The sequence below is a fragment of the Marmota marmota genome, unplaced genomic scaffold (genome assembly GCF_001458135.2).
Source record: "Marmota marmota marmota unplaced genomic scaffold, marMar, whole genome shotgun sequence".
In the NCBI taxonomy this organism is placed as follows: Eukaryota; Metazoa; Chordata; class Mammalia; order Rodentia; family Sciuridae; genus Marmota; species Marmota marmota.
The window spans coordinates 173,471-200,943 of NW_026000136.1; the positions used below are offsets into that span (position 1 = coordinate 173,471).

General features: G+C 39.0%; 1 protein-coding gene and 1 long non-coding RNA gene across 2 annotated transcripts; one reads left to right on the forward strand and one right to left on the reverse strand.

Moving 5' to 3' along the window:
- Nucleotides 1-1,955: 1,955 nt before the first annotated feature.
- LOC107155926 lies at nucleotides 1,956-15,672 on the forward strand. The gene is made up of 4 exons (XR_001505271.2): nucleotides 1,956-2,694; nucleotides 9,806-9,918; nucleotides 12,866-12,987; nucleotides 15,485-15,672. It is a non-coding gene; the product is annotated as an uncharacterized LOC107155926 (long non-coding RNA).
- A 10,483-nt stretch (nucleotides 15,673-26,155) lies between these two features.
- Nucleotides 26,156-27,163, reverse strand: LOC125611167 (uncharacterized protein C12orf71 homolog). The gene has a single exon (XM_048785192.1). It carries the CDS (start codon nucleotides 27,129-27,131, stop codon nucleotides 26,535-26,537), a length of 597 nt encoding a protein of 198 aa, XP_048641149.1. The 5' UTR covers nucleotides 27,132-27,163; the 3' UTR covers nucleotides 26,156-26,534.
- Nucleotides 27,164-27,473: the final 310 nt, after the last annotated feature.

Here is a 27,473-nt window from a genome sequence, read left to right on the forward strand (position 1 = left end):
CCTTGGACCAGGCTCCTGAGCCTGTCAGCAGGGCTGATCTGACTGGAGCTGAACTTCACTGACTGCCAGTGGGCGGAGTCATTCATGGGCAGAGCCTGAGCTCTGGTGCCAGTCTTATGGTGACTGGATGCACTTGGTCTACCCTGGGCTTGGGCTTCGTTTCCTGCCAGTTCATGGACTTGGATCTGGGCAGAGCTCGAGCTCTGGTGGAGTTCTACACGTGGCAAGATGACACCAGGCCACCCCTTGCCTGGGCTCCCAAGCAGGTCAGCGAGGTCAATCTTGGCCGAGTTTGAGCTCTGCCTGTTGATCTGAGGCAGTCCTGTGTCTGGCCTGAGCTCTGCTTGGGGCCTTCTGTGGCAGGTGGTATCAGGCCTACTTGGGCCAGGCTCCCATGCCTGTCAGTGAGGCTGATCTGGTCTGGGGTTGATGTTCTGCAATTGTCTATTAGTGGGCAGAATTGGTCATGGGCAGACCCTGAATTTGGATGCCAGTCTCTTGAAGACTGGAAGGACATGGGCTACCCTGGACTAGGGTTTCTTCCTGCCAGGTCTTCGAGTTGGATCTGGGCAGAGCTGGAGCTCTGGTGGGGTTCTGCAGGTGACTGGGTAGAACAGGGCCTCCCCTTGCCTAGGTTCCCGTGCAGGGTAGTGAGGCTGATCTGGGCCTTGTATGAGCTCTTGCAGGCTTCTGCTTGTGGTGGAATCAGTCCTGGGCTGAGACTGAGCTCAAGTGGTGGTTTGGTGGTGGCCATATGTTCCCAGGGCTACCCTCTTCCTGGGCTCCTGTACACATCTGCAAGGCTTATCTGGTGGGAGCCTGAGATACTGGGGGTGGGGTCTGCTGGTGGCAGGAAGGACCAGGGTCTACTCTGGGCTTCAGCTGCCACTCAGGTCATCGAGGCTGAAATGGGCCAGGATTGGCCACCAGCGAGTGTCTGTTGGTGGGCAGTCTATCCTGGTCCAAACCTGAGCTCTGGAGGGAGGTACTGGAGGGTGGAGGCAGTCCTGGGCAGAATCTGAGCTCTGGCAGGAGTCTCACAATGAGTGGATGGACTCAGCCTACCCTGGGCCCTGTGTTCTCTGCAGGTCCTTTGGGTGGCTCTGGACTGGATCTGAGCTCCTGCAGTCGTCTGCTGGTGGGCAGAAGCAGTCCTTGCCCGAGTCTCAGCTCCGGGGAGGGTCGGCCAATGTTGGAATGGTCCTGGACCTACTCTTTCCCAGGCTCCATGCAGGTTCTCAAGGCTGATCTTGGCAGAGCCTGAGCTCCAGCAGGTGTCTGCTGGTGTGCGGAGGTGGTCCTGGGCAGGACCTGAGCTTGCTGCAGGTATCCTGGTTTGGGGATGGATGCAGGCCTACCCTGTGTCTGGCCTCCCACCCAACTTGGCGGGGGGTAGATCTGGACTGTACATGAGCTCTGGCTGGTGTCTACAGGTGAGTGGAAGCGGTCCTGGGCTGGGCCTGAGCATCCCACTGGTGGAGGGATGAAAGCAGGCTACACTGGGCCACAGCTCCAGTGCATCTGGGAAAGGCCTGAGCTCAGGCGGGTATCTCTGGACCTTTATTTTATTCATTTGTTTTAGGTGGTACTGAGAATCAAAGCCAGTGCCTCACATGTGGGAGACAAGAGTTCTATCACTGAGTCACAACCCCAGCCCTATTTGCTTCTTGTTGACCTTTAATCATACCATCTTTTGGTCCTATATCATTTTTTCATGCATGCATTTGAATTTTAACAAGTAGTTATTATGTGATATCACCTGCAATGCTTCTCAAGCTGGCCCCAAATGAGACCTTGATCCTCAGCAGGATTACATTCCACACATCCATGTCACCTCTGGCATAGGTGCAGAAGAGAGATACTTAAGACATGGTCCATGACTCTCAACTTTTGGGACAAATTGTTTTTAAGAGGTAAAGGATAAGTGGTCGATCCTGCAGAATGCAGAGCAGGTATGTTTTTGAATGAATAAGTATTTATGTATTGATAAAGTTTGTTATTTCCTTGTTGCTGGCATTCATGTATCTGTAATTTGTTTTTCCATTTTGTTCTTGGAATGGGGATCAAACCCATGGCTTTGGGAATGTGAGGCAAGCGCTTTACAGCTTTGCCATTGAGCCACTTCCCACCCCATTCATTCATTGTCAGCGTGGGAATTCGGGGCTGTTTTTATGAATGAATTTACTATGAATATTAAAAAGAGACTGACCAATGGCGTTCGTGTGTGTCCAACCCAATTATCATAACTTTGGGCCAATAGCATTGGTACTTCTTTCAAGTCCTAATTAGCATAAGTTTGGACCAATAGCATTAGACCAAGTGCTATATAAACCCCTTGGAGGCTATTCTGAGGAGGAGAAGCTGCCAAGGTGTTCAAGGTTGCTGAGCTGGAGTTCGCTGGAGTTTCTGGAGTTTCACCGGAGTTTCGCCTGAGTTCAGCTGGAGTTCCGCCGAGTTCCACCGACATTCCAGCCTGCTTTGGTTCCAGGAGATGATTCTTTGACGAAAGAGACTGCAGAAAGAAGAAGAAATGGTTGAGGATCTGCTGAGGTCTGCTGCCACGCTGGATGGAATGGCCCGCCATGAGGAGCTAGGACTCCTCTCTGCTGCAGAGGCCTCCCCCCCCCCGCGCTCGCAGTCTCCTACCTGCCAGTAGAAGCCATGGAGGTTGATCTTAAAACTCCGGTTTCAAAGGTATTGTTATATGTTAGATAATTAGCGTCTAAATATTGAAATTTGTTAATTTTAATTTCTAGTAGTGAAAATTATGAGATTCATAAAGAATATAAAACTATTTCCCACAGTTCTGGACGTCAGAAGCGGGAAAAGTCTGTCTCAATAGTTGTGTCATCATTTGGCAGAAAAGTGGGAGAGACTAAACCCACTCTTAAAAGCTTTTTTTTTCCCCATTCATTAGAAGTTGATTTCAGTGCTATAGTTTAAAGGAACCTAGGAAATGTTTCATTTCATTAATTTTCATTTATTGGTTACTTTAGTTATAAAATCCGTTTTTTTTAAATTTTAAAGTTATTAATGGACCATTTATTTTATTTTATTTATATGCACTACTGAGAATTAAACCCAGTGCTTCACACATGCTAGGCAATTGCTCTACCACTGAGCCAAAACCCTGGCCCATAAAATTCATTTTGATACAGTCCATATTTGTATAATTATACCTTATCTCTTTAGAGTTGCATTCTTAGGCTGTACATGGTGGTGGGATTCACTGTGTTGTTTCCATGTATATACATGGGAAAGCTGTGTCACAGTCTTTCCACTGTCTTTCCTTTGTTTATACCCCCTCCTTTCCCTCCATTCCCCATTGTCTAATCTACTGCACTTCTGTTCCCATCACCCCTCCTGTTGTGGGATAACTTCCACATAGCAGTGAAAATATTTGTCCTTTGTTTTTTGAAAACTGGCTTAGCTTCAGTTAGCGTGATTGTCTCTAGGTGGATCCATTTATGGCAGATGTTGTAGTCATATTGTTTTTCCTGCAAATTGGTATGTTTTCTTTAATCTACTTATAAAAAAACATGTTCTAATTCTACATGACCATAGAAAGCACTTTGACATATCATTCATAAATGTAGTATGATTTCTCATGCTTCTGGTTGTGCAGAATGTAGCATCACACCAGTCATGTAATTGTATATTACTTTGGATGATTATGTGTGATTCATTCTACTATCCATTTTACTCATTATACTCCTTCCCATCTCTTCACTCCTCTATTCAATCTAAAGCAAATATATTCTTCCATACCCCCCGGCTTATTGTGATTAGCATAAGCATATCAGAAAACACTTTCAACCTTTGTTTTTTGGGGATTGGCTTATCAGTTAGAATGATAAGCTCCATCCATTTACCAGCAAATGCCATAATTTCATTCTTCTTTAAGGCTGAGTTGTATTCTATCATATATATAAGTATGTATGTAAAATTGTTTTTTTGTGTGTATGTATATGTGTGTGTATATACACACACACATACACACATATGTATATATATATATATATATATATATATATATATACACTCATACACACCACATTTCATATTTCATTTTCTTTATCCATTTATCTGTTGAAAGGCACCTAGGTTAGCTCCATAGTTTAGCTGTTATGAGGTGATCTGCTGTAAACATAATGTGGCTGTTTCATTGTAATATGCTGATTTTAAGTCCTTTGGGTATAAAATGAGGAAAGGGATAGGTGTGTCAAATGTTGGTTCCATTTCACGTTTTCTGAGGAATCTCCATACTGCTTTCCATAATGTTTGCACCAATTTTCATTCCCACCAGCAATGTGTGCATGCACCATTTTCCTCACATCTTAGCCAACATTTATTGTTATTTGGTAATTGTATTCTTGATAATCATGTTTGTGTCTGGGGTGAGACGAAATCTTGGAGTAGTTTTGATTTGCTTTCCTCTAATGGCTAAATGTTGAACATTATTTCATGTATTTGTTGCTTCTTCTGTGAAGTGTCTGTTCAGTTCCATAGCCCATTTATTGATTTGGTTCTTTGATTTTTTTGAGTTCTGCATATATCCTGGAGATTAGCGCTCTATCTGAGGTGCATGTGGTGAAGATTTTCTCCCATTCTGTAGGCTCTCTTTTCACATTATTGATTGTTTCCTTTGCTGAGAAGATGCTTTTTAGTTTGAATCCATCTGGTTTATTGATTCTTGAATTACATTTTGGAATGTAGGATTCTCATTAAGGCTGTTAGATGTTAGGCTGACATCGTGAAGATTTTGGCTTACTTTTTCTTCTATTAGGCACAGGAGGTATGTTCTAGTGCCCAAGTCTTTGATCCATTTTGAGTTGAGTTTTTTTCAGAGTGAGAGGGGTTTACTTTCTTTTTGTTATATGTAGCTTTCCAATTTTCCCTGCATCATTTGTTGAATAGGCTTTCTTTTCTCCAATGTATGTTTTTTGGCGCCTTTGTCTAGTATGAGATCACTGTGTTTTTGTGAGTTTGTCTCTGTGTCTTCTATTCTGTACCATTCATGGGTCTACACGTCTGTTTTGGTGCTGATACAATGCTGTTGTTGTTATTGTGGCTCTGTAGTACAGTTTAAGCTATTCTATTATTATGTGTCCTACTTCACTCATCTTGCTAAGGATTGCTTTGGCTATTCTGGGTCTCTTACTTTTCCAAATGAATTTCATGACTGCTTTTTCTAGTTCTGTGAAGAATTGTCATTGGGATTTTTTTATATGAATTGCATTAAAGTTCATGCCCATGTACAAATTAGTTAAAACTATGAAAATAATCCTGGATCAACATTGACCTGACAGCTATCTGGTGACAGGTATCTGTTGACTCAGGAGCTTTAGCCTGCACACTCAGTGGTGGCTAAGCTGAGGTTACTCTGCATTTCAGCATTAACAGCATCTTAGAGTTGAGTCTACTTTGCATGTTGGTGTTGATGTCTGGGTACAGTTATGCTTTGCTACTACACAACCAGGGATACTTTGCTGGGTTTTTTTAAAATTTTAAATGTGTCTGAAAATTTCTTTGGGTCCTTTATTCACTTTTCTTGCTCAACTTCTGTGTGCTAGGTACTATCCTAGGTGTGGAATACAGAGTGAATAGGCCAAGTCCATGCTTCCATGGAAGTTAATGAAGTTAATAAGATGATTATAGCATCTACCTCAGTGTTATTGTGAAGCCTAGAAGAGAGTATGTCTGTTCATAACTGCAGTGCTGAGGACTGTAATATTTTTGAGGAAAATCGCAGATGACTTCAACAGGCATCACCTTGTTTTTGTCTGGGAAGTATTGTAAAGTTGTTACTTTTTCTATAATAAAAACAGACATTTAACACAGTTTGTATCTGAAGTCTGTGAACTTCAGAGATCCCTCTGGGCTGCCTGTCTCCAGGTCAGACACACAGTCCTGTGCTGACTCAATACAGGTTTGGAGACCCTTGAAGCCTCTTTTATAACCATGAGAGCCTGTGCTTCATAGTCAGCAGGCCAAGTAGGGGTCTCCAGGTCAAGTGGATCACACATCCCTATGGTGCTGACTTCCCCCAATCAGTTCATCTCCTGTCTTCACACACTCACTGGCTGCCATTTAGCTGGATGGGCCTTACTCCATAATGGGAATTTTATATCCTTTGCATTAATTGTCCAGAGCTTTTGGGTAGAGGCCTGGCCTTTCCTAATCCCCAGAACTATCTCTGTGTCCTCTTCACAGGGTCCTGTTATTACTGGCTGTGAGCGTGCTTTGTGCAGATGGTGGTGTACTGCAAGCTCATATTACATTCATTTTGTGTCCTCTTCCTTATAGCACTTAAAAAGGTGCTTGGAGTTGGAGTAGGGGTAGGGGAGTTGGCCTGAAAAATGACCCTAAACTTTATGAACACAGTTAGGGAAACCTAGGGTAGGGGGTGACGATAGTATGGAGAGAGTCCAATTCCTCCTAGGGAAACACATACACAGTGAAACTTCATTTAAAGTAAAGTGTCATGCTGCACTCCAAAATTAAGCAATTCTGGATGGATTTCAGAGAGTTAAAAAAAAATGAGGGGAAAACAGAACTAGAAGATAAAATTGAATAGTTTTTCAATTTCTGCTAGGGAGCCGGTTATCATTGTCAGACCACGCTGTGCTCTAGCTGGGGATCATGAATATCACATGAAGTGAGAGATGTACAAACACATCCCCAGTTACTTGTGTTGTTGTGACACAGAACATTTCCTTAATCTTTGATGAGGGAAAAAGACATATTACCTTTAGAATATCACTCCTAATGAATGCTATGCTAGGGCTGTTCTGCTTCAGAAGTTAAAAACCTGGGCTTTGTACAGAGGCATCCAGATTTTAAGAAAAAGGCTAAGCAGAAGAGAGACACACACATATCAAATCAGTTGCAGAACAGGACTCCACCGTGACTATAAATGTTGAGCGACTACTTCTGGTTCTGTTTTTTTTTTTAATATTTATTTTTTACTTGGACACAATAGCTTTGTTTATTCTTATGTTGTACTGAGGGGTCAGACCCAGGGCCTTGAACATGCTAGGCAAGCACTCTACCACTGAGCCACAACCCCAGCACTGGTTCTGTGTTTTTAGTATCTGTTGTGCGTCTCCTCCTGGTGCTCTTTAACTGATAAGCTTTTGACATTGGCCTGCATGAGGACACCACAGGTGAGGACTTGGGGACAGTGGAGAGCCTGGCTGGGGTTGGGTTGGATGATTGTATAAGACGCCATTGGAGATACGTTAGAACAGTGTCCTTGGGGTAGAGTCAGGAAAAAATTCTTTCTTACTTGACATTTTGATAGAGTGAGGAAGTGTCTATTTTTCCTAATGTAATTAGTTGGATATTCAAGCTAGGTTTCAAACTCTATTCTTTCATGAGTTTGGAGGGGGAAACTAGTACTTACTATCCAGCTTACTGGATGTTCACTGGTTAGTTTATAAAATATCACCACATATCTCTCATTTTAATCAGATTTTAAGTATACACATGTAAGATACTCAATGTCAACATTCAAACAAAGAGTAGAGAATGAAAACCTCCTTCATTTCTCTGCCCATTGGGCATTGTGTTGAATATCTATCTAAGGATATGTGCATTTCCATGTTTTGAAAACAAAAAAAAAGGTATATATTAACACACTTTTTCTTTTGGAAAGTCAAAATAAGAGAACTCTTCTCAGTTCTCTGGGGACTTTACACTTATTTTATAAACCTCTGTACAGTTTGGCTGTTTAATCTTTTACAAAGAGTTTGCATGACTTTTGTAATTAAAAAACATGAGACCAAGTAGAAAAAAGAATGGAAGGAAGTAGTCCAACTTTGTTCCTTTCAGGAGAGGACTCAGTCCATTCTCTCACTCATTCCAGAAATGTTTTCTGGTAGGTTCTGGGTTTAGCTCCATGGTGGAGCACTTGCTCAGTGTTTGAAAGGTCCTGGGTTCAGTCCCTGGTGCTGTTGAAATAAACAAAGCAGAACCATAAGACACATTCTGGAATGCTATTGGACAGTAGTGTGAGTCTTGGTACCAGTTATGTTTGGTATATTTCAATAAGCTAGAAGAAAACGGTCCACATGTTTTCACCATAAACAAAGAGGAAATGTTTGAGGATGTAGGTGTTCTTTAACCTAATGTGACCATTGCAGATCATTTGCATGTATCAAAATATCACATGGTACCCTGTTAGTATGTATTATTTTTACATTTTAAACATCATGTAGCTACACATTTAAAATAGTTTCCCATATTCTCTAAATTCATAAACAACAAATGGACAAATAGCTATATTTATGAACCTAATTAATACATTCTGAGAATGCCAGGCTTTCTCATTTTTATTTCATTTTCTATAGGCTCAGTAATTCTTCTGTATTTTTTAAGGTTTTATTTTTCTCACTTAATATATTTTAGCACATTACTAAATGTGCTAAAATGGTTCCTGTTCAGAAGACAGGAAGGTGATTAGGGTGATTAGGCCGGTGATTTATTTTGCTGTGGAGCAGTGATTGGCAAATAGTAGTTACTGTAAATGTTTGTGTGAGTGAGTGAAAAACTATCTGCAACTCTAAAAATGTGTATGTGATCAATAAAGATAAGGAATTCTGCCAGGTGACCTGCAATTAAGATTGTGTAAGAAAATTAGCTTGAGGCACAAGCTACATATTAACTATAAGGATTCTTAAGAAATATTGTTGGATTAGTCATTTATTCATTCATGCAGATTATGTTGAGTGGCTACAGTATGCTGTTAGGAGCTGGGAAGACCACAGCGAATAAAATATTGCAAAGTTCCGGCTATTAGGGGCCTTGCATTATAGTATCCAGGGTTTAGGAAGAAGAAATGTGTTATAGAAAAGTAAAAAACCTGTGGAAGGGGAAAGATGGTAATTGTTAGCTAATAGATATGGAGAGAACCTCCCTTCAGGTCTTGGCAGATTGAAGGATGATGTGCCTACACTCTAACCTCAGCAGTAATGCTGAAGTAGGATAAATGGACATGGTCTATGGTTATGCTTGACTCATTTAGAAGAAGCTATTTGATTTAATGTGTAACTGGATCTTTTCACAATGTTTCCTTATATAGTAGGAATCTTTTTGTACTCTGAGATTAACAGAAATTACATTTTTTAAAATATTTTTTTTACTTGTAGATGGAGACAATCTTTTATTTATTTATTTATTTATTTTTATGTAGTGCTGAGGATCAAACACAGTGTCTCATATATGTGAGGCAAGCACTCTGCCACTGAGGCACAGTCACATCCCCAGAAACTACATTTTAAAATAACAATAAAGCAAGCAAAAATGGGACAGAATGGTGACAACACTTGACATTCTTTTTTGAATAAGTATCTTAAACCTGGGAGAGCAAAATAATCAGAATGGAAACTGTCACATTGCAAAGTCCTTCTGATACTAAAGTAACACCAAGCTAGATGCTATTATGGAAGAGCAATGTGAACAGGGAATGGCATGTGATTGCATAGAGTGAAATCAGGTCTGGGGTGCTGCTAGGTTTGGTCTCATGTGAATTTATATAAATATTAAATAGTTTTTAGTGGGGTAAAGGGAGAGATACCAACCTTCTCAAAATGTTGTACCCAGTTTCTATCAGAAGAAACTTTGCATTTCCGTATGTCTTATTGTAAGTTAAATTGACTAAGTTCTTTAGATTTTCATGGTCTGAGAGAAATTTGCATAAAAATTTTACATTTCTGAAGTTATGTTAATGGAATCAGTGGCAAATAAAATGGATTATAAGTTAAAAGACAACTTCTCAGTGTTTCACTCTCCTGTCACTCTGCAGATGAGGCCTGTTGGTGGACTATACATCCTGCCTTGAAGCAGTGATCAGAAGGCGAGAAACTATGGGTTGGAGGTGATCTCGTCCTAGTTAGCGAGTCCTTTGAGCAATACTTGGTAAGTGTGCACCGTAGGACCATGGGCTTAGTGTTGTGATAAAGGACAGTACAATGAGATGGTCTCTTTAGGGTTTATACTGCCAATTTTCTGGGAAAGTTGCTGTTTCACAAGCCCGTACCTCTATGTGATGAGTTATTAACAATGAGTAGGAAAGGGAAGTGGCCTGAGTGGAAGTGCTTACCAGATCTTTCAAGCATCCTTCCTCATGCACTTGATTGAAGTGTATGTTCATGGTCCTGAGAGCACACCTGTGTCTGGATTCTTCTATGAATAGAATGTAAGCTCAGTATTATCAGGAGTTCCAATCCCTGGTCTTTATTTTATGCTCAATGTAAAGGTTATATTAAAAAGATTGTGATTACCTATTTTTATATTCATGAAAGAAAATTATTACATCAGGAAAGCTTGCCATGTTAAGGAGAAATAGACAAAGTATAGGGGCCAGAAATGGGAAAATGAAGGGAAAAATTTGTTTAATCATTGGAGGATTTTGACTTTTTTTTGATAAGGGAATTGTATATTTAATTTATTTAGTAAGTTGTAGTTTTGTTTAACAACAATCCTATGGGTAAATTCACAAAATATTGAAATCCACAGAACTGTAAAGGATTCCAATGCAAAATATTCTTTTATTTTAAGGTTGAAAAGAAATTAATTATAAAATGGGACATTGTGAGCTTTGCATGAATACCCACATGAAATATCTGAGTTGTCGTGGGTGATTTCAGAAATAGAGCACATTGAAAGCACAACATGGATTCTAGAGAGTGCATTGGCAGTGACATGAATCAAAATGTTGTTTGTGTGTACCTAAGTAGGAATGAGTCGGCATTTATATGCTCTATAAATGTGGAACTAGGGTGGCTTTGAGGTAGCTGTAAGTGTCTTGGGTTACCAGCACCTTCAGTTCCAGTTTTCAAATGTTTCTAGGAAGCATGGCTCTGTTTTCCTGTCTCTATGGAGAAAGGTGACGATGAAGACAGGGAAACTATAACAGTGCTCTGTGTCACTGGCAGGTACTGTGAAGTTAAAAGGAGCATCTGCTGGTGCACAGCTGCTGGAAGGCCTGAGCATTTCTGTGCTCATTTCCCCTAGCTGATGTGCATGGAAACAGTCACCATGCCAAATTCTGGAAGAGTGCAGGTGTGCAGCTTGTAAAATAAGAATTTTTCAAGTCCTTGTTATGTGCATGTGTGTGCTGCAAGATGATGCATTTATTTGCTCAGGAGATGTACAGTTGAGCTGGAGTTGTCTTTGGAAACCAGTTGAAATGGAACTAATTCATGGAAATTTCCATATACAAATTCTACATGTATCATATTTTGACTTTGATTATGAGTCTTCATTTGTTGTTGTACAACTTGTATTTTTCACTATATAACAGAGTTTATTGGACAGGGTATTATTCACCAAAGGAATGGAAAATCAGAAGCCAAGGCTTCTAATGTCAATTCTGCAGCTAACTAACTACCTGAGCAAGTCATGTCACTCCTTGAACTCCAGCTTCCTTGCTTGTAAAGTGAGGTTATTGATAATAACAGAATGTAGAGCCAAGATATTGAGAAGAGGCAGTGACATAATGATTTTGTATAAAAATTTAAATACATACAGGCAAACAAAATAACAAACAGAGAAGTAGCAAGATGCACAATCCATGGCTCACCATCAACAATTCTCTCATTTTGTTTCTATGGCACTTTCATCTTTCTGCCCCTTCATAGTAGCTTCTGGTTGTTCCTTATTTGCATTTAGTAGGGGCAAACTTTCTGTACATTTCAACATCAAAGCTTAGCTGTAGAGTTTTGACAGATGGTTGCACTGGGGCTACCCAGACACATACCTCCATGTGAGACATTTCCATTTTCCTTAAGTTTCCCCAAGAAAGTTGCCAAACATTCCCTCCTAAATTTGTCCCTGCCTCTTTGACCAGAGAGATTTTTTTCACTCCTGATTCATAGAAGTCACAAGTTTTGCATCCTTAGGAAAACTGATGTTATTTTTATATATATGTAGTCTCTTGCTAATCTGATTTTACTTAGCTTTTTAAAAGTTAGCAATAATTGCTGAATTGTTTTCAATTACAGGAGATAAAAATCATGTTTAGGGTCCTTGTTTCATTGATAAATAAGTTACCCATATACTCAAATGTTGAAAAATCCCTAAATTCATAGAATAAGCTGTAGTTGACCATAACGTGTTGTTATTTGAAATCCTACTAGATATGTGTGTATTTATTTTATTCAGAATTATTGACTATATTCATAATGAAAATTAAATGTTTTATTCATGGTTAATTATATTTGCATTTCATACCATTTTCATATGTTATGAAATGTCATTTTTCTTTGATACTGAGCTACCTTGTTGGAAGTGTCCCTGCAGGAGGGCAAACTCTCAGGCTCATTGAACAGTGCACTTCAGATTTATGCATTTACTTCTCCTAGTGTTACCATTTCATAGAAAGTTTAAAACATAGAGCCTAATAGAAGAGCTAACAAAAATATTCGGTTTTGAACTTCAAGGCTTCAGAAGCATTGCTCGGTGCTTGGTGATTGGTCAGCCTCTTGGGATCTGCTGTGAAGCCTGTGATGCTGTAGGAGTGGGAGGCAAAGTGCAATCTCCCCTTTGAAGCTTGTTCACAGTTTTCTGAGGCCAAAGATCATTTGTTGAATGTAGATATGTGGAAATTCCCTGCTGTTTGTTTTATTCAAGTCAATATTTATTGAATCATTTTGTAAAATAATAACTGAATGAATATATTGAAAGCTAGTTTGTACAGGGTGCTGTGTGTGTTATTTAATCTGAACACGATGGTATTGGGATGCCTCCACCTACCTTTTGATTCTGTTTCTGTTCCTGTTCAGTGATTTCAGAGCACATCATGTTGACACTGGCTTGGGAAGGGGATTCCCAGAATGAAGGCATCACTTCTGCATTCTTACAGGCTATTATGCACCAGGAAGGCCACCTGGATGATGGCTTAAACTTTTCTAGATCTCAGCATGAAGAAACATGCACAGACCAAGTCATCTGGAGCAATGTCTCACTTTTCAGTAGATTTATAAGGTACTTTTGCTTTTGTTGTCCTGGTACTTTGATATTTCATTTTCATTTTCTTTCTGTGTTTACAAGTAATAAATTTCAAAGTGTAAAAATACATTGAGGGAGTTCAACAGAACACAATACAAAATGCTACTTAGATAATTGTGTTTTTCTTTTAAGTGAAGGATAAAGGAATGTGCTTTTAGAAGTTGGGCATGTAATTTTCAATTGAGAGCTACAGGTTGGGATTATTCTGCAACTTGTTTTTGTGTAAGACTGACTTAATTCCCTTTTACAGAGAGAATAATGAAGACTTATATGCTTTTTAACTACATTAAAAAATAGTGGTCCATGTAATAACTGATTTTTCCACCTGAAGATTGAAACAGTTGTATATCTACACACGAAATGTGGCCAAAGTGTTTTCTGATACCAATATATTAGTACACCATGTCATCTGTACAGGATGGATATCATCTATCTCTTGAAATTTGCAAATTTCATGAGAGGAAAATATTTTTGAAATATGCACTTTTTAAAAGTTTTCTTTTAATACTTTATTTTATTTATTTATTTTTATGTGATGCTGAGGATCCAACCTAGGGCCTCACATGTGTGAGGCAAGTGCTGTACCACTGAGCCACAACCCCAGCCTGAAATATGCACTCTTTATATATACAGATAATTCAGTATGATGAAGATGTTAAAAAAAGGTATACATTTTAACAAGTTTGCACATATATCTTGTTTCTATAATTTGCTTTTGGATATTTGGGGAATGGATATTTATGTTTATATTTTTAAATTTTGTTGATGTATTCTACTTGCTAATGTTTCTACAAGTCTATTATGAGGTTTTTGTTAATTTCTTGTCATATATAAATTACAAATGTTTCCTACAATGTATTAGTTGGAAAAAAATTTTAAAGTATTTTCTCAAGATAGCTAAATTAATAAATTATTTTTGCTTTCAAATGTAAGAAAGATCTTTCCTATCCAATATTATATTACTATCCACTTAATCATTATCTGCTTTTATAAACCATCCCACTCAGGATGTGTGTGTGTGTGTGTGTGTGTGTGTGTGTGTGTGTGTGTGTTGGGAGGACATTTATATGGCTGAAGAATGTGCATAGCATGCAGCTTCATAGTATCCCTAGTGCTTTTTCCATTTCTGTGCCTAATTTAAACCTTAAACTTCATCACATGGAATAAGGCTTAGAGACTTAGAGATGGGGTAGGTGTCATTTTTATATTGTATTTATCATTTGTATTACTTATTAATTCCATTGCTTTATACAGTACTTCTTGTAATAAATAGAAAAATTTATAGAAATTATGAAAGTGGAGAATAGAAATGCTATTGACAAAATTAGTATGGGATTTTATTCAAAAACTTTATAATAGTTGCAGTTTTATTTTTATTGACTTATGAACGGGAAGTACCATATTTCAAAATGTAATTTGTAATTGAGATCTATAGTTATCTTCATGTAAATGATGATACATTTTAAATATTTTGAGCATTATAATGTACAAAGCTAAGTTAATTATTATTAATAAGCCTTTTATTGTTTCTAAAATATAAGTTTTGATGTAGTCAGAAAAATTTAGTCAAAAATATTTCTTTTCACTAAAATATTTTCATACAATTTTGTTGATGTAGAGAGTAAGAATTTGAATTATTTTTGAGCATTGAATTTTGTCATGACTAATGAGTATTACTGTATCAATTAGAATAGTGCTATTCTCCTATTTCTTTATGGTATCTGTTTTTGTGTGTGTGTGTGTGTCTGTATGTTTTAACAGACTTTTTACCTTGGAATAATTTTATTTAAAAGCATCACATTTTACCGTGCTCTCCAGACATATTCTAAGCTGTGAGCTTTAAAACCAAGAATCTCAGTAAACTCAACAAATTATCATATTCTTATTCACTAGCGTTTTGCTCCAAAGGCGAGAAAATACACCTTAGTCATCTTTCTTAATCTAAGTTTTAGATTTGAAAGTATTTAAAAGCATTTCTTTTGGATAACAGAAAAATACCTTAATCTGTTACATTTTTGGATTAACATCAATAGAATATATTTTTCAACTGCTAGGAATTAAACAATGTAATAGCTGGTGTCAGTGATCAAAGTAGAAACAACAAGAAAATGTCAGAATTATGAATCCTGGAAGATGTGGCTTCACGCCTTAAAGGATGTAGTGCTTTAAAATGAAGTCTTAATATTGGTTGATTTCTAAATATTTAGACCATTAGTTTTGTCATCATTGGTCCTATGCCTCTAGGCGAGGAGCTCCAGGTGGGGCTTTTATAATATAACGTGGCACCTCTGTGTGGCAATAGAGTTGCCAATGGATGAGTTCATCCTTGCTGTTGGAGGACAGGAGGGCCTTCCTTCCATATGCCTTTCACAGTATTAGAGGGAGCAAATAACTCTGTGAAGTTATCTGTAAATCAAAAGACAGTGACATAAAATTGTGGGTCAGTGACAGCAGAAGTTTGCTGTGATTTCAGGAGCCTGGATGCTCTCAGCAAGAAAGCGAAGACTCCTGAAACCAACCTGCCCATATAATTGGAGAGCCTGAGTCTGCAGGATATCAACTGTTACTTCCACCCTCCTAATGAGCACTTGGAGCATGAGGACAAACTGAACAGGTTGCATGCCCTGAAGAATTGGCAGAACCTCTTCTGGGGAGAGGTGAGTCTGCCCATTTCTTCTTTGTTTTCTTGGGACAACAACTGCTTGTTGGGGGTGGGGATTCTCCTTTAATCTCCTTTAATTCTCCATCTTTACACTTTGAGGTAGAAGGCAGCAGGTGTGCTACTGCACAGGAAAACAGGCCTAGGAGGTACATGGTCATTACTTTTATTTCTCTGTCAATGACTGTTAATTTTACAGGATGAAATTTGCCATCACAAGGTATTGTGTTACCTTGTTTATTCATATTTCATGTATTCCTGGGATAGATTTTATATATCTTTCGGGATTGATTTCTCTTCTTGTGTTATGTGTGGGTCTTTTTTAGGGCATGACCTTCTCTTGCTAAAGTGTCTTCTGTCTGATTTTCTGTAGAAGTGAATGCCCATAAGTGGAAACTGAGTTCTGTCAGCTCTTTCTAATTGGGACCTGATTATTTCTTCTAGGATTTTGAATTTTCTATTATTTTTAACAAAGTTTGTGTCCAGTTAATTTGGGTGTAGGTCAAGGTGAGCTGTATCTTGTCTGGGTTTATTTCAGTGGCAGAGTTTATTCCCTGTGAACTTGTACTTGGTCTGTAGATTCCTAGCACTTGCACAGAAAAGGCAGGGAGAAAAAAAGCAACAAGTGAAGCAAAGAACATACAGCATTGAAATAAATACCCAATGCCTACTCCTATATCAATAGTGCTAATTACTCAGAAACAGTAATGGTGAGGTCACCAATTGCCAGCAGCAAAGACAGTAAATAGCTGTGGACAAGAACTGGCATTATAGTAAGCAGCAGGTGTCAACTGTGCCATCCACATAATTAATAAGTGCAACAGCATGAATGGTTGGGGGCAGCAGTTACATGGAGCAAATAGTTCTAAAAGATTATAAAAGTATAGTTCATTAAGAGAAAAGAAAATGTGATAGGAAGGTAAAAAAAAAAACTTTAGATGTTCAAAATGTGAGTGAGAGAACACAGATGTAGCAAGTGAAGGTTATCAGTATGCAGGAGAATAAATAGCACATACAAAAAAAAAGAGCGGGGGAAGAAAGAACAAGGGAATTTAGCTGTTATTGTGAGAAGGAGGAAGAGAGAGAAAAACAAGAAACAAGTAAACAAAAACAAAACAAAAATAAAATATCATAACCCTCAAACAAAGCAAGGAAAAATAACTATTAAAAATGTTAGAGATTTGGGGCTGGGGTTGTGGCTGTAGAGGGCTCGCCTAGTTCTCTTGAGGCCCTGGGTTCCATCGTCAGCACCACATAAAAGTCAATAAACAAAACAAAGTTGCTAAAAAATAATTTTCAAAAAAATATGCTAAAGATTTACCCTATGTATGAAGACATGAATGATGTGACTCTACTTTGTGTACAACCAGAGATATGAAAAATTGTGTTCTAAATGTGTAATATGAATTGTAAACCATTCTGTCATGTAACAAATAAAAATAAAAAAGGAAAATGCTAAAGATGAGAAAAAAGAAGTATGTATGTGTATGTATATATATACTATGAACCAATCAGTATAGCAGGAACACCAAGAAACAAAGAAGGAAAAATATTCAAGGTACTTAAAATTGTGCAGGAAATATGGATTATCAATGCCTGTTCCCAAGGGTTTCTTTCCATTTCTTGGACTTTTTACCATCTTAGAATGGCCCCTTGTTTTTGTGTTGGCCAAGCAGCTTCTAGTTGGAGTGGCCTTCCACTGAAGCTGGTTCTGATGACTCTCTTCTTTCCATATAATTAGCATGAGGTAGGAGATAGTGGGAAGAACTGTCCTTTGGCATTTTGTACACAGAGACCATCTGGATGCACTGCCAGGGTGGGGCTGTGGCAGATTTCTATGAGGGGTGTTCCATGTGGGGTGCTTACTTCTAAACATGCCTCAGGGGCTTTGCTGGGTGGTGTCTGCTCTGGGGGAGATTAGATCAGCACACCCCTAGGGCCTGGCAGTTGCTGCTCTCTGCTGGGAGTTTGGATCTCAGGAGCCTCCCAAGCATTCCACACATGGGGTGAGGGAGCCAGTCCTCTACCCCCTCTGCTGCCCACCAACACAGCTTTCCCAGGCTGAGTCCCAGAGAGTGTTCACACCTGCTTCCACTGGTCATGAAGTTGGACAGTTGAGGCTAGATACTGAGGAATTAGCAGGAAGCAGGTTTATTGGCTGCTGCTAACTCCATAGTGGGGGCTTTCACCTAAATTCATTTGTCCATCTGAAGCCCAAGTCCAGAATTCTTTAGAACTTTATACCCAGTGTGTAGGGAGAGGGAAGCTCAGAGGCTCCCAATTTGAAGTAGTCTATATAATAAAGTATTTTTTCTTCTTTTACTGGAATGGGTAACTAACCCAGCCCTGAATACCAAAGACACTGAAAAAGTAGTGCTTGGGAAAGGGAGGGTTCTGCTCCCATTTCCCCCACCAGCTGGTTTTCAGGGAACCTAATTAGCACCATTCACTCTTATGTTTTTATTGTAAAGGATTTTCTCTAGGATCTAACTACTCTCCTTTGAAGTGTAAACATCTCTCTGAAGGCTCCCAGCCCAAACCTAGAGGCATTTATTGCACTCTGCTTTCTTTTTTCTTTCTTTATTTTATGTTATTTATTCTAATTTGTTATATAGGACAGCAGAATGCAACTCAATTCATATTACACAAATAGAGCCAAAATTTTCATGTCTCTGGTTGTGCACAAAGTAGAATGGCACCACTCATGTTTTCATACATGTACTTAGGGTAATGATGTCCATCTCATTCCACCATCTTCCTACTCCTATGCCCTCTCCATTCACCTCCCTCCCCTTTGCCCTATCTAAAGTTTATCTATTCCTCCCATGCTGCGCACCCCATCCCCATTATGAAACAGCATCCTTATATCAGAGAGCATTCTGCATTTAGTGTTTTGGGGATTGACTTACTTCACCTACCATTATATTCTCCAACTCCATCCATTTACCTGCAAATGCCATAATTTTCTTCTCTTTTAATGCTGAGTAATATTTCATTGTGTATATTTACCACATTTTCTTTATTCATTCATCTACTGAAGGATATCTATATTGGTCTCACAATTTAGCTACTGTGGATTGTGCTGCTATAAACATTGATGTGGCTGTGTCCCTGTAGTATGCTGATTTTAAGTCCTTTGGGTATTGACTGAGGAGTGAGATAGCTGGGTCAAATGGTGGTTCTATCCCCAGTTTTCCAAGGAATCTCAATATTGCTTTCACTTTTGGATGCATCAATTTGCAATTCCACCAGAAATGTGTGATTGCCTTTTTCCCCACATCCTTGCCAACACTTATTGTTGTTTGTATTTTTTTAATTGTAGATAGATCCAGTCAGTATCTTTATGTATTTATTTTTATGTGGTGCTGAGGATCAAACCCAGTGCCTCACGTATGCAAGGCAGGTGGTCTACCACTGAGCTACAGCCATGGCCCTGTTGTTTGTATACTTAATAGCTGCTATTCTGACTATAGTTAGATGAAATTTAATAGCTGCTATTCTGACTGTAGTTAGATGAAATTTTAGAGTGGTTTTGATTTGCATTTTTCTAATTACTAGAGACTTTGAACATTTTTCATATTTGTTGATTGATTGTATTTCGTCTTCTGAGAAGTGTCTGTTCAGTTCCTTGGCCCATTTATTGATTGGTTCATTTGGGTTTTTGGGGTGTTAAGATTTTTTACTTCTTTATATATCCTAGAGATTAGTATTCTATCTGATGTGCATGTAGTAAAAATTTTCTCCCATTCTGTAGGCTCTCTATTCACCTCACTGATTGTTTCTTTTGCAGAGAAGAAGCTTTTTAGTTTGAATCTATCCCATTTATATTGATTCTTGATTTTAATTCTTGTGCTATAGGAGTCTGATTAAGGAAGTTGGGGTCTAATCCAATATGATGGAGATTTGGGCCTACTGTTTCTTCTATTAGGTGTAGGGCCTCTGGTTTAATTCCTAGGCCTTTGATCCACTTTGAGTTGAAATTTATGCATGGTGAGAGATAGGGGATTAATTTGTTGCATATGGATTTCCAGTTTTCCCAGCACCATTTGTTGAAGAGGCTATCTTTTCTCCAATATATGTTTTTGATGCCTTTGTCTAATATATGTTTATGGGGGTTTGTCTCTTTTTCTCTGTTCTGTACCGTTGGTCTACAAGTCTATGTTGGTGCCAATATCATGTTGTTTTTGTTAATATTGCTCTGTGGTATAGTTTAAGGTCTGATATATTGATGATACCTACTTCACTTTTTTTGCTAAGGATTTCTTTCGCAATTTTTGGTCTCTTATTTTTCAAATGAATTTCATGACTATTTTTTCTATTTCTATGAGAAATATCATTGGTATTTTGATTGGAATTGCATTAAATCTATATAGTGCTTTTAGTAGTACAGTAATTTTGACAATTTTAATTCTGAATATCCAAGAACAAGGGAGATCTTTCCATCTTCTTAGATGTTCTTTATTTTCTTTTTTTAGTATTCTATAATTTTCACTTTAGAGGTCTTTTACTTCTTTTGTCAAGTTGATTTCTAAGTATTTTATCTTTTTTGAGGCTATTGTAAATGGGGTAATTTTCCTTGTTTCTCTTTCAGAGGATTTGTCACTAATATATAGAAATGCCTTTGATTAATGGGTATTGATTTTATATTCTTGCATAGATGCAAAATTTCTCAATAAAATACTGGCAAATTAAATACAGAATCATATCAAAAAGATAGCTATCTATGCTAAGCCCTAGGCCAACATCATTCTAAATGGAGAAAAATTGAAAGCATTCCCTGTAAAAACTAGAATAAGATAGGGATGCTCTCTTTTACCACTTCTATTTAACATAGTTCTTGAAATACTAGTCAGAACAATTAGAGGAAATAAAGGGATATGGATAGGAAAAGAACTAAAATTAGCATGATTTGCACTCTGCATTTGTAAACACACTTCCTACCTGAAAACTCTTACATACAATCATATATCATTTTGGACTCGAAAATTTATGACACTAGCTGCCCGTAAATGTTGTGCAAAAGTAAGATGTGCTCAGAATCTAGAGTGCTGATCTCTTCAGGGCTCGCAGCCAAATTTAGTTATTGTGAGACAGAGAAACAGGAAGTCTGACTCCACTTGAACCCTTTTGCAGGTATTCTTGCTGATAATCTAAGAACAATTATGGTGAGGGTCTGTGGAATAGCTTAATATTTTCTGTGAAGGAGGGGGTGCCACTAGGGTCATATTTGCACTACCAGACTCGAAGGTGAACCCTCCATATTTCTGACTTGACCCCTGGGTACATTCTTCTCTGTGCCTGTTTTAATCATGTTCTGTGTGGTACATCCTAGGCCACATGGCATGAGCTTACTGGGACAGTGTGGCAGTGTTAGCTGTGACCTTCCAACTCTGCAGCAGCAGCTGTACAAATATTGCCTCCAGATGGTTCTGACCAAGTTCTCTGTGGCCAGTTGAAAATCACTGAGCACTTTTCAAATACAGGTTCACAGTGCAGTCTCTGGATCAGCTAGGTTCAGCCAGCTTCTCTGATATATAGGTTTTCTGTCCATTGTGTTTCTCTCTCTGTTTTTCCTCCCCTCTCTGAGGACGAGCACTGCTGCTGCTGCCATAGCCAGCTTGGCTCCAACATATTCTTTCTTATTCTTTGGTCGATGAACCCAAATTTCTGAGTGTCTCTAACACTCCCTGTGATGCTACAATTTCAGTCAATTTCTGCTTTCACTCATGTCACTGGGAAGCAGTGGTCCTGATGCTTGAAACTTGCGTCATGGAACAACTGGAAATGTAGCTGACTTCCAGTCCACCATCTCCAATCTTCAAAAGTAAACCACTTTAGAAGGTTCTTATTTTTTTAAAAATCTTTCCATGGGCTTTTCTGTAACTTACTATGTCTTTAATTAAATGATTATAGACATACCTAAGAACAAGGATCTTCTCTGAAGCTTACTTAACAATTGTCTGCCATTTATGATGCACTCATTTAGTCTAGCATTAAAGTGTGCAAACGCAACTGTGAGGTGAGTATTTTTCTTATTCTTCCCTTGCTGTTTGAAAATGGCACTTGGGGTTTAAAAGCACTTGAATTATTTGAAGAACATTTTTTTTACTGTGCAAATGTGGGTCTTGTCATCTTTTGAATAAGCTTTCTCAGTTTTCTTTATGATTAACAGGCACACTTGAGACAGACTTCTTTCTTAAGTTGGGTTAGCATTTTCTCTCAGCAGGTTTCTTTTTTAAAAAAAATATTTAATTTTTGTTATAGATGGGAACAATATCTTTATTTTATTTTTATGAGGTGCTGAGGATCGAACCCAGTGCTTCATGCATGCTAGATGAGCGCTCTACCACTGAGCCATGGTCCCAACCCAATTCCCTTAACTATTAACATCTCATTTGATTAAGAAAGGATTTGAGGGTGCTTTTACTCAATATTGACACAGTTAGAATTCCCTGAAACTTTTTCTTAAAGGAATATAGTAGTATAATAAACATGTGTGTCACTAAGAACATAGTGATTTCAGGCACAAAAATATTTTTAACTTTTAAACTATTTTTTTCTAGATCAAGAGATAAACTCTTAGTGTATTTCCCTCAAAAATGAAAATGCCCCAGTATGTAAATACATTTTCCCTTTATATTTGCAAATCGCTGCTCCTGGAGATAACTGCCAGTTATCAGTTCTGCTTCCTCAGATGTTAAAGTTTGAGCATTAGAGAAGTACTCTGAGACAAGTGTAGTAAGTTTTATTTAAAAAGTAGTAACACAGACTTCTCCTGGGTGGGGAAAGGGGGCCAGCCATAGTTGCTGTCCCAAGAAGTGGGAGTGTCCTACAACTTTTATACATTTTAGATTGTCTTTGTTCTCCTGCCCTTTTTCCCCTTATCTCTCTCCCTTCTGCACACTGAGGAGGCTCAGGAGACACTGGTGGGATGGCCAAAGGTGAGAAGCATATGGGCAGAGAGAAGGGCCAAATGGAGTGATCCAGGCAGGTAGCAGCTCAGGGGCATTAATTAGCAACTCCCTAGCTGCTCAGGGGTTGCTTCATTAACAGCATTCTGGGAGGGGCAGTATAGGCAGGTGATCTTGGTAATCAAAGGGCTCTGGAGGCATTAACAATCCAAGGGTGGTCTCCAATCTCCCAGACCCAAACTAGCCTCCATTTTTGCTGTCCATCTTATCTATACTGACTGCCTGTCTTTAATTCTTGCTTCACTGGGAGTTCCTATTAATTGCCCACCCATCCCACACCTGTTTCTTCTAGATAATTCTGAGTATTTATATATTTAAATATCTCACCCCAGGAAAGCTTCCTTTTCCCTTCAGTCAACTTAGTTAAGCATTATAATTCCTTGTGTGGTTTCCTCGTGGGACATCTTTTTTTAAGAGAGGCTGTCAGGGTGGGGTCACATGGACTTGGTATCTGATGAATCTTGGTGTTGATAGAAGCTCTTATTTTACTGGTTTTCTATAACAAAAGGCCAAAAGTAGGTGCCTTATAATCAGAGACATTTGTTTCTCTTTATCCTGGATAGGAAGTCCAAGTTCAAGGCTCCATCAGATTCTGTCTGGTCAGGTGGCACATTTTCACTGTGTCCTCATGTGGCAGAAGGGGAGAGGGTGTCTCTAAATTCTGTGTTATGAGGACCTTAGTTGCATTTCTGAAGTCTCTGCTGTTATGATCTAATCCCCTCACAAAGTCCCCACCTCCCAAGGCCCTCACCTTAGGGGTAGGATTTCAGCATATAAATCTTGGGATGGGGGACCCAGACTTTCAGACTATAATAGAATCTTCACCCACTCATCAAAGATGGATTGAATGTCTGCCATGGGAGAGGCTCTGATCCAGATGTTGAGGGACAGTGGTGGCCAGGGTAGGGTGTCTGTTCTCCTAGAGCTCATGGTGGCATGAAAGGGATGGTTAGCAAAGATAACAGAGCCAGCCACAGTGCTGTGTAGTTGTGTTGCAGTGCCCATGGTGGAGCTGAGGTGGCCAGGCAGTCCTTTCTCACTGATTGTTGCCATCATACAGGAAGGACTTTGGCCATGTGATTGAGTTTAGAGGGATGGAAAAGGGTACTTTCTCAAAGGAGAGATTGGGTCTTGATAGAAGGAAGGTGCACCCCTCCTGCCCTCCACATTTATTGTAGGTCACAGGGAAGTTTCCAGAGTCCCTCCCAGGTCCACCTTTAGACTTTTGACTGACAGAAGGATGGCATCAGACTTCCAAGCCCCATTGCACATGGCAAGGTTTCAGGGCAAGTCAAGGTCAAATTTGCCTTTGCTGACTGGTTCTAATTGGAACCATAAAATCTCTAAGAATCTGTTCTTACAAATGTTGTGATTAGGTGAAATTATCCTAATCTCCTGGAGTTCTAGGATCTGGTCTGTGTAAGGGTCACAAAACTTTCCCTCCAGATAACCGTGTTCTTCCTATAGGTATTTTGGGGTTGCATTTTTCCTACAAATAACAGGTATCTTGTTGAGGAATGTAATGTTCCTGTTGACTTAAGCCAGGAAGGGTTGCAGGTAAATTGCTTGGTAAAAGAATGCCTGTAGGGGTCAGCACAGTAGTCCAGTTTATAGAATTCCTCCTATAATCTCATGGTCCCACTACTCACATCTATCCGGTCTGTTGCCTATTAGTTACTAACTGGACTGCTCTCTCCATCTGAATGACTCTGTCCATCTGAATATTACTTACTACTTAATTAGTAAGTAACCAAAGACTGATAAAATTGACTATATATTACCTTAAAAGATGCTGATGCCATAATTATAGAATCAAAAACGTATGGGAATTTGCAAAAACATGTGACCTGTACAAAAGACAAGGCCCAGTTTTTAAAACACATGAGTGTTATAAATCTATAAGAAAAGGAAATATTACCTGATAGGAAAATAGGCAACAGACAGAAACATCAGTCCAAGAATAATAAATAATAAAAGATTCAACAGAGCAAATAAAGAAATGCAAAGTGAAATAATAAATAAGGACATATTTCTTAGTAGGTTGGCACAGATAAAAATTTGGATAATACCCATCATTGGAGAAAATGTTCAGTAACGTATTCTCATGTGAAGTGTAAATTGATGAAATTCAAAAAGCCAGACAAACCTTTCTCTGATGAGTACTATAAAATTTTAGGTATCTTCTTTAACTTTTGGGAATTTTGCTTTAAAAAATGTGTCCTACAGACATATTTGTACAAATGTGGAAAGGACATTGACTGTAAAATTGTTTGCATATAGGATAAAATTATCCTAACAACACAGTTATGTATCATTGTAGTATACTTATATAGTGCAATACTGTGTTATTGAAAACTGAGATGAAGCTGTCATTTGGAAAATTGAATGCAACAGTAAGTAGTTGCTCTTCTTAGTGTGACAACCTATGACTTGATGTTAAGTGGCAAATAAAAAGCAAAGACTTGCTATATGTGGATTAAGATTCTGATCACATGAAAGTAAAACTATGCAGATGGGATGGTGGCACAGCCTCTGATCCCAGCTGCTTGGGAGGCTGAGGCAGGATCACAAGTTCAAACCCAGCCTCAACAAATTAGCAAGGCTCTGAGCAAGATCCTGTCTCAAACGAAAATTAAAAGGGCCGGGGATATGGCTCAATGGTTAAGCATCTTGGGTTTAATCCCTACATTACATCTCCCTACAGGAAGTGATAGAACCACATACCAGAACCAGCCCAGAATCATCAGAATGGCTTTCTGAGTGCCCCCAAATACTATTAATTGGAATGAGCTTCCTCTTTGCCTCCCTTTCTGCTGCCACTTGCTCAAGACCCAGAAGTTCCTCCAAAACCATCCTGCCATGTGGGAGTCTAACAGGTGTCCTGCTGCCTTCTGGCTGTGGGGAGATGAGTTAATGATCAAAGAGGATGAAACACATGAAATAATAAAACAAATAAAATGGGGACAAATGCAGTAAGAAGGGATGTTGAGAGAGACAAACAGAATACCTTTAGTTTAGGAATCCTACCACCACCTGAGATATCTGAGAATGCGTATAACTCTTCTAGACAACATATATAATTTGAACCTTGACCCACATTATATGATGGAAGAGAAGGAAGTCATGAATAACAACAATATTTTTTAATTTGTAAAAAACATAAAACTATGGGGACTATTGAATAGGGGTTTTCAAAAAAATTTAAATGCTATGAGTATATAGGGTTTACTAACTTGAGGGGCTACTGAGGTTGATTCTCTTGCCTCTAAGAAAACATTTTTTTCTTCGATTACAGCAGACTGGGGTCCTTATAGGCTGTGTCAGGGCGCTTTCTCCCCGGTAGGGAGGAGACCACCCGCTTTCTGAACCAGTGGATGATGGATCTGATGTTCAGACACGATGTGGTTTCTGAGTTAATAGGCATGTCCCCCTCCATTGACTGCCCTGATGAGACTGAGAGGGCGTCTTCAGTGACTGTCTCCTGGCTTATCATCTGAGAAGAGAATGAGGATGAGTTAGAAATGTGTAGTGTCAGCAGCAATGAAGTCAATGTTTGCTCATTTATGGAAATCTATTTTTTTTTCTTAACCAAAATAGCCTGAATGTAAATGTGAACTATAAGTACTCATTAATCATTAGAAACACACACACACACACACACACACACACACGTTTTAAAAGAATTATTATTCATCCTTCTCTTTGTTCCTCCCCCTCTCGTCTCTCTCAGTGCTCCTTGGGGTTTTCCTTATACCTTTCCCATACCTCCTTTCTTAGCTGCCTTCCTTCTTTCATTGCTCATCTCTTGGCATACTCGGTTCCACCTCTGCTTCACAGCAGGTAGAATGACTGAATCCAAGCTGTCAAACCTGGCACCCCCACTGGGCCTATCCCTAGCTGAAATCTAGCAGCTCCATGCTCACCTCATCATCTTCATCTTCATCTTCATCATCATCTTTGTCTTCATCATAGTCTCCATTGTCGTGGTCTTCATCTTCATCATAATCATCTTCATCTTCATTGTCATCATCATCATCATCATCTTTCAGATCATCTGGAAATACCTTAAGGTATCTCATTAGAACCTCCATTTTCCAGATAATCTTCCTCATCCTCCCCTTTGAGTACTTGTCCATCCACTGGTAGTCTCTGTGTAGATCTAGAGTAGCTAGTGCGTCTTCATAGTGGGAGCCCAGATAAATATCCACAACACGGACAATAGGTAGTCCACAAAGCTGCTCTGACTCATGGATTTGTTCTCGTCTCCCTATGGTCATACTTTCACTTTCAGTCAGCTGTCCCTCTTGGACAGGAGGGAGGGAGTAGCAGAAAGAAGCCTCAGAAGTAGAGTCTTCAGAGGAGCTACTGTCCTTCCAGTCAGTTCTGTCCTTATAGGGGCAATAGCCTCCAGAGAGGCTCAGGTTTGGTTTGCAGTTAGAAATGCAGTCTTCTTTGTCAGTGCAGTTGCTGTGGTAGAATGTATCTTCCATTGTGCACAGATCCAAGTTCTGCCTCAATCTGCAAACTTCCAAAGGAAACAAAAAACTTGTTATAAGGTATTGGGAAGAGAGTCATGCACTTTAGCAATAATTCCCATTCCTTTTTTCATTCATAACTAACCCACTTTGTCAGAAGTGGGTCCTGTGTTTGTGTTCTCCAGTGAAGGGGAGAAGAGGCAGACCGTTCTCTTTCTATTGTATTGTATAATATGAGCACCTCTACCTTTTTCCACTTACACTTTTTCAAGATATTTGAAAGATAGTTCAAGATATTTGATATTATATTTCAAACTGAATACAATTTGAAAAATTCAGGAAAGTATAAAGTTGAAA

Excerpts from the sequence above, each read along its gene's own strand:
- LOC125611167 (XM_048785192.1), bottom strand. The coding sequence starts at position 27,131 with ATGGAAGATACATTCTACCACAGCAACTGCACTGACAAAGAAGACTGC.